Source organism: Montipora foliosa, chromosome 14, assembly GCF_036669935.1.
Source record: "Montipora foliosa isolate CH-2021 chromosome 14, ASM3666993v2, whole genome shotgun sequence".
NCBI lineage: Eukaryota > Metazoa > Cnidaria > Anthozoa > Scleractinia > Acroporidae > Montipora > Montipora foliosa.
Genome location: NC_090882.1, coordinates 10,237,478 through 10,244,977, shown reverse-complemented (window position 1 = coordinate 10,244,977; position 7,500 = coordinate 10,237,478). Strand labels below are relative to the sequence as shown.

Sequence of the window (7,500 nt, the reverse complement as noted above, 5' to 3'; positions counted from 1 at the left end):
ATATATAGCTTGTGAAATGGAGAGGTATCAAGTCGGGGTTGCCATGGTTACGCCAGCGCCGTAAAGAGACACTTCAGATTTTTTTTTGTGTGTGTGTAGAACTGTATGCATTCCTTTTGACAAACAAATTTGACTCAACAAACGCGAATTGTTTCGAATCTTCATCACTTTTTTCCCATTTCTTTCAGCAACATGGTACAAAGAACTGCAAATGAATAAAGCACTGGAAACAAAACTGGCCGAACTGTCAACTCCAAAACGACGAAACTTTTTGATACCCGCGGGGGAGTATGGTAGGTCCAATAAGTTAATAAAAACTGGAAGGTTCACCGGCTAATGATCAGGGTTCACCAGTAGTTGTATGGGCTTATATAGCTCCAAAAACCTCGACCCCATATGCATATGCACATGGGATCGAGGTATTTGGGTCTATATCAGCCCATGCAACTACTGTCACCGACGTTAATGTTTCCAATGAAAAGGAGAAGTGACCATCGCACTTATCTGGACACTTAAAGCAATTGTCTGTTATAGACACCTGAAAAATTCCGGTGGCTTCATCAGGACTCCAAGCCATGACTTCTATGATGTCGGTGCAATGTTCTACCAACTGATCTATGAAACACCTCAGGTGGGAATAGGTCAATTTGTTGGGTCCATGCCCGTGAAAAGACTCGATGAATGAAATAAGCGTAGATATTTGAAGTATGGTTTTTAATCGAATGAAAGGGAGAAGTGATTTTCGCCCTTATCTGGACAATAGACCATTTTTGAATTCTCACGGCTGGACTGGATCTAGCATGGAATGGAGGCTAATGTAGGCAAATCTTTTCAAATGCAAATTAATTTCCCGCATTAACCTCCATTTTATGCTAGACCCAGTCCAACCGTTAGAATACGAAACTGGCCTATTTAGGATGCGTTCGCTTGACCCTATTCCGGAATAAGAATACGTGGAGTGATGATTAAAACGGCATGTTTGGTGCATTTCGAAGCAGCAAGGATAATAAAAAGATGTTTAACATAGCATTTTAGCGGATGTTTGACAATCTTAATGTGAATCTCCGTAAAAACGAAGGATTTCTAACTTATATTCCATGTATTCTTATTCCGGAATACGGTCAATCGAACGCACCCTTAAGCAATCGTCTGATATATCAAGCCAATTAGTTGGGAGCAGGTAAACTTATAGTTGTTAAATCTGTGCTCTGGTCTTAATAAGGTAGATAGGCTATTCAGTGTTGGTTTGTTCTGCCAGGTTTTATCCAGTTAATAGGGCTTATTCCACCAGGCTAGAAATATTCGTTCATATAATTTTTTGGTGTTTAACGTCATTTGAAGATCGATTGAATTGGGGTGACTCTGTGGCCAGAGTTTACTTTTCCTTATTCATCATCTTGGGAAAGATTTCGATCCAACCTTCACTGCTTTTGCGTTACACGAGTAAACCAAGCTTTATAGCATTTTGTTCATACTTAACAAAAATGTCATCTTTTGGATATCTAGAACACTTCAAATGTACAATTTTTTCAATAGAGATGAGGTGTAGTGTCAGCATTTTCGGTAGGGATCCATGCTCGGGTGTGTTTAGCTTCAGTGCCCGCTAAACGCTTGAAAATATTTTGTAAAAGTCTGTTCAAAGCATCACACGTTCATCTCCTTTGGAGTTCCTATTGATATTTTTTGGTAACAATGCTACATCTCTAATAACAATTGAACTTTTCTTTTTAGAATTACCAGCTACAGAATTTCTACCTCCAAATTTTGATGAAAATAAGAAATATGCCGTTCAATTTCAAGTGTAAGTTCTCTCATTGTTTAATAGACCATTTGCTGGACTAGATCTAGCATGAAATGAAGGCTAATGTGGGCAAATTAATTTGCATTTGAAAAATGCTAGATCCGTTCCAGCCGTGAGAATTGGAGTGTATGAGTTTAAAGCAAACCATAATTATTCCAACATCGGCCTTGTCCTTAACCCTTGGTTTTTGCACTATTAAACCAAAAAGGTATTTTTGGTATCTATCCCGTTTATTAAAATCTCGACCTCGAATAATACATTCAATCCTTTTTTTTCCCACTGGCAGGAAGCAATGAGACCAGGCTGTTAGAAATTAAATTATAGGCATATATTAACATAATTTATAAGTAGCGGGAAGAGATCACGTGAAATTTTGAGTTGTTTTTACAAAGAATTGGAGCAGCCTGAGTGTCACGAAAACAGTGAAAAGATAGCTTAGTGAAGGAAGTAGACATTTCACATGCCTGGAGAGTTGTCCCTCCCAGTTTTTAAACTAATCATCTCTGATACCGAAAAGATCCTTAGCAATATAAATGTGGTAGATGAGTCAAGACAGGTTGGAAAGGAAAACAGCTTACTTCCGGTGGCCGTCAGTGGCATTTATTACTTCTTACTCAACTCGCACTCTGGGAATGTCTTTTCCCAACAACTCAGGCTAGTGGCCCGTTTCTCGAAGGTCCCGAAAACTTTTCGGGTCCGAAAAGGCTTTTGTCAAATTGCCAACCACTTGTTTTGGAAAGCCGATCTTTTAACATGTTTTCGGGGTAAGAAAAACAAAAATTACTCTACGTTCTTGAGATACAGAGGGAATTGAAACACCCGAAAATGGCCTGTAAAGTTTCGGCACTTTTCGAGAAACAGGCCCCAGGTCTCAATGTGTGGTTTTACTATTAAATCTATTGTATACGACTTTTTTCAATTTTGACCTTCATTACGCATGAGTCAAGTATTTCTTTCCGTCATTTCTCGTTGTAGCTATGGTGGACCAGGATCTCAAATGGTTTGTACAACGTTTCTTTTTTCATCCGATAACTAACTATCCCGCGTAATAATGGCAGTTGAATCAATATCCAGCTACCGATTTATCGCCGAGAGATTCGACGAAAAGTTTCCCTCTCTTTAAGACTCACGAGACTCCGGTGAGCATCGGGATTTCATGCGGGATATCGCGGGTTCAACCCCAATTGGACCAACACTCAGGGTCTTAAACTGAATAACTGAGGAGAAAATGCTGCCTTTGTAACTTCATCTGGAAACGGTTAGACTTTCAAGTCTTCTCGGATAAGGACGATAAACCGTTGAATTCGCCTCGCAACTTTTCCTGTTAATCAACACTGCACTGTTCACGAAGAGCAGGGGATTGATCCCCGGTGTTGTGGCTTGTCCTTCTTTCACATGCATGGGTGGGTTGAGTGGGTGAGATCAAATGCGGATTGATAGCGGCTTCCAGAGGGGAGACTGTATGTGATATGTGCGGTGTATAATCCATTAACATGGCCGTCACTCTGACCTTTGTACTTCAGGTTAATGAACTGTTTGCCTCGGCTCTTGGGTGGACTGCCTACTTGGTCAGTAACTTTGACGTCATAGTGGTCACTGTTGACGGGAGAGGGACTGGTTACAGGGGAGAGAGGTGGGTTAAATGCGATTTGTTTTGACTTCGGGGTGGGGTGGGGTAGGGAAGCGTGCTGCAGGGAATACACCTCAGCTCAATATCTTTTCAACTAACATTATGTATAGTATGATTTATATATTGCACAACTCGTAGATTGATTAAACTCAAAGGTCAAGAGGTCAGGAAATGTGGCATTAATGTGCGTTAAGTTAACCACAAACAAATTTACCAGAACACTAGCAGGTAAAAGCAGGAATCACATCAATAAAAACAAAAAACGAATGCAGTATTGTTAATTACCTCTGTCGATACACTATAGTAAGGAATACATGAAGTAGCTCAGAGAAAACTTAAGTTTGTGTTGGGTTGTTACCCTCGCGGGCTCAAACCTCATCCTTCTTATCATTCCTCTTGACCATTCGTAGTTGACAGAGCGCAAAAACCGCTGATTGGCTAGAGAATAATGACGTAAAAAGACTTTATTCGCGTAACTGCGCCTGCGTAAACTCTAAAGATTCGAAGTGATCGAGACAGTGATCGATCGAAGTGGAGAAGAACACTCTAGCATTTGTCAAATTTTGTGGAAAGTTAGACGACTCATACCCTGGGTGCCAGAGGAATTTTTTTCAAGGTCGGAGAGAACACTCAGCGATTCCAAATCAACGGTCGAGGACACACGATTGATTACTTCGCAAGTCTGCATGTCAAGTAGCAATGCGTCCTCTTGTATCATTTTGTTGGTTTTGGCTACTGTGAATTTTCTTGATATGGGGTGTTGGTCTGCCCCCAGATTATTTAAAAATCTTACAGAAACCAGCGAACTGGCAACGAAATTTTTCTTTGTTCTCGGGAACTACAGGAGCAACTTGGTCTTGATGGACGAAAGGTTTTTGCTATTTAAAATAAGTTTGGCTGGCCGTTGTACGTTATCGAGGACTGTAACGCGGTCATACAACTTTGATCGTATAAAATCGTCCACTGGGTTTCTTGCTGCAGATGAACTGTGAGTGAACTTCAGCCACAAAGTTTAATTTTCTTTACACCTGGGATTTACAATTTCCTCGTCACGTAACCTTGACTGTTAAATGCCATCGATCTGTGCGAGGTTTTTGTTGCTGTTCCTCGCAAATATTTTTGCAGAAACCATTCCAGGAAATCTGGATCGGTTGTGGAACAGCCCAGAAAAGTACATTACTGTAACAATGTAACCATATTGGTCAACTTTTTCACATTTATAAATGTAAGTTTGCAAAACGGCTACAAAAACACATGTGCAGTAAAGCTTTGGAAGCATGCAAACACTTCAGGTACATTATATAATAATAACAACTTTATTTCCACTATCAAAACAATTAGTAAATATTTACAATTTTAAACTATATATCGAAATTAGTTAAAATTTTAAAAACTAAAATTAATTATATCTTCACGATAGAAAACTGTTTACAATATGTGAATAATTTAAAAATGGGAAAAAGACAATTAAGCATTTCTAAAGAAAAAGGTAATCAAAAATCTAAGCCTAAAATTATGAGTACAAATGTAGACCAGCTACAGCGAGAGTAAAGTCTTCTGAGACCTCACGAGATTTGAAAGGATATCTAGAGCCTCTGATGCATCTGTGTACAGTTCTTAATATAGCAAATGAGAGCTGTATTCGTAGCCCGGAAATAACACTGGCGTAGGGTTCATTATTCTTGCTTGAAAGCTTATTTGCGAGAGTTCTTAAAAAGTTCTGACAGTCGAGTCCCATGCCCCCGTTTGTACCAAACACCAGTGGTGTAAAAGTTCCCATCTCTACATCCATCACTCTCTGGTTGTATTTCCTCTAATAATAATAATAATAATAATAATAATAATTATTATTATTATTATAATATAATAATAATAATAATAATAATAATAATAATAATAATAGTAATAAGCCTTACAGCTTTAGTTAGATGCATCCCCCTGACTGAAAATTCTTTAACACTAAAAATTAGTATGAACACCAAATAATAATTATTAACAATTATTATTCGCCGAAGGCAAGGTGAATATCGGTTAATATAAACCGAGATGAAGTTGAGGTTTTTATTCACCAACATTCATAGAGTCTAAGGGAATATCAGAAACAATAATTTAAATTTGCCTGACAATAGAAGCAACTCAATTTCTTAGTAAATGATGCCATCATGCAAATCGCCTATTACATAGTTGATTATTTGAATAATACACATTTTCTTTAAAACAATTAATTTATTCGTCTGTCACCTCAACAAAACAGCTTGTGGCTATTTTGAAAAACGGCTTAGGTGATTATCACGTAAGAATAATCATCTCAATGACAACCAATCAGCGCAGAGAACTTTCAGTAATTATACTAATAAGCATATAATTCCTATAGCACAAGACAATAATGAACAATAATATTGTTATAATTCCATGAGTGCATGTTGATATGAGATCAACCACTCAATTATATCCATTAATTATTGTTTTATTAAATTTTCATTTGATTCTTAACACTTGGACAAATTTAAAGCCAATCAGTTTCCAGCGTGGTAACACTTGACGCAATCAGTTTCCATATTATGTCATACTGTATAAGAGCTGTTAACTGAGACTGAGTGAACCAATCAGAAAGCTAAAAACACAGTATCGGTGGTTCAAAATTTCATAATCTAAGGTATTATCTTTACCCTTGTGCTTACACTGTCATTATTCACTTTCTGTGTAATGGTTTTATCATTGTTTTTGTTTGTTGGAAATGGTAGCCATACCTGATTTATGAAGAAACTGAAGTTGTGCAGTAGTACGGCAACCTACTTTTACTCTCTGCAGATTAGCTTTCTTGGTTCACGGAAAACCCTTTTCATTATTGTAAATACATTGTGGCATGGAAGATATTTTCAAACAGGTCTGGAGAATGTTCACCACCAAAATTTCCCATTTTGTCTGGATCATATAAGTTCTTTCCTCCTTTTGTTTAGTGGTTGACTAGTGACTTGTGAAAAATTTTGTGTGGTGCACAAGAGAGCTAAATGCAGTGTCTCCTTTAGTTGTAAAACATATATTAAAGGAACACAAATAATATTGTCATTGTTGTTGAGTAGTGTTAGGATTTAGTACTGCCAGTGGTATTACATGTGTCTCTTTTGAGTGGATTCCCCAATTTTCTGCTAACTTGACCCAAACAGATATATATAGGTGAACAAATTCGGGAAAATGAAAGGAATAAATACTAAACATACATCAGTTGATTATTACAATACACTATTTGTTTTGTTCAATATTATTTGCACTAGAAAGAAAATTAACGACCATAAGAATGAAGTCTGTGATAAGGAAAAGTTTGTTCTGACTAAAACCTATAGTGGAAATTTAGGCATTTGGGGTGCTTTTTCACAGGGTTACATGTGCATGGTATTAATTTTTATGTCAGTCCAATATTTTTCTTGAAAACTGTGTTGTCTCTATAACTTTGTCCTTTTTTGTGAAGCATGACATTTTCTTCTCTCAATTCAACATTTGATTTGTGTTGCTGATCTTGTTTTTCCTGCAAAAGTGTGTTATGTTGAATAATTATTTTTGTTATATAACTGTTTTTGCCCCCAGCAGCGAATGCTCTCATTGGTTACTTCAAGGTCACATGACATCTAACAATAACACTTTTGCCGTTCAAAAGTCTCTGAGCGGGCACCAGTGCAAAATCTATGACGTCAGAGGGTAACAGTGCACTGTTGCCCGGAAATGTTGACCGACGACCACCGTTGCTGTTCCCATTGCATGTTTTCCTATTTGTGCTACATAACAAATCACTTAATGACTGGTCTCTCAGGAAACAGTTCATTTTGTTTCCCTTGTCTGCGCCTCAGGGGAACATTGGAAATTTTTAGGGAAACAAAATGAACTGTTTCCCTCGGGACCAGTCATTAAGTGTTTACTGTTAGGATAATAGGAAAATTATTGATCTTGGGTGTTTGGTGACACAGCTACATTGTAGAGCATAACCATTATGAAAATGATATCTGTTTTACCTTATTATAGTGAGCTAACTTTTTGGTGTGGTTTTACTCACAGGTCTTGTAATAGGCCAAAA

General features: G+C 37.6%; 1 protein-coding gene across 1 annotated transcript in view; it reads left to right on the top strand.

Annotated features, from left to right (window-relative positions):
• LOC137985178 (dipeptidyl peptidase 4-like) overlaps positions 1-7,500 on the top strand; it is a 39,159-nt gene that overhangs the window by 22,766 nt on the left and 8,893 nt on the right. The window contains exons 17-20 of the mRNA XM_068832699.1: positions 189-293; positions 1,732-1,801; positions 2,777-2,801; positions 3,325-3,434. Coding sequence (XP_068688800.1) covers positions 189-293; positions 1,732-1,801; positions 2,777-2,801; positions 3,325-3,434 — 310 coding nt within the window. The remainder of the gene's footprint in view (positions 1-188; positions 294-1,731; positions 1,802-2,776; positions 2,802-3,324; positions 3,435-7,500) is intronic.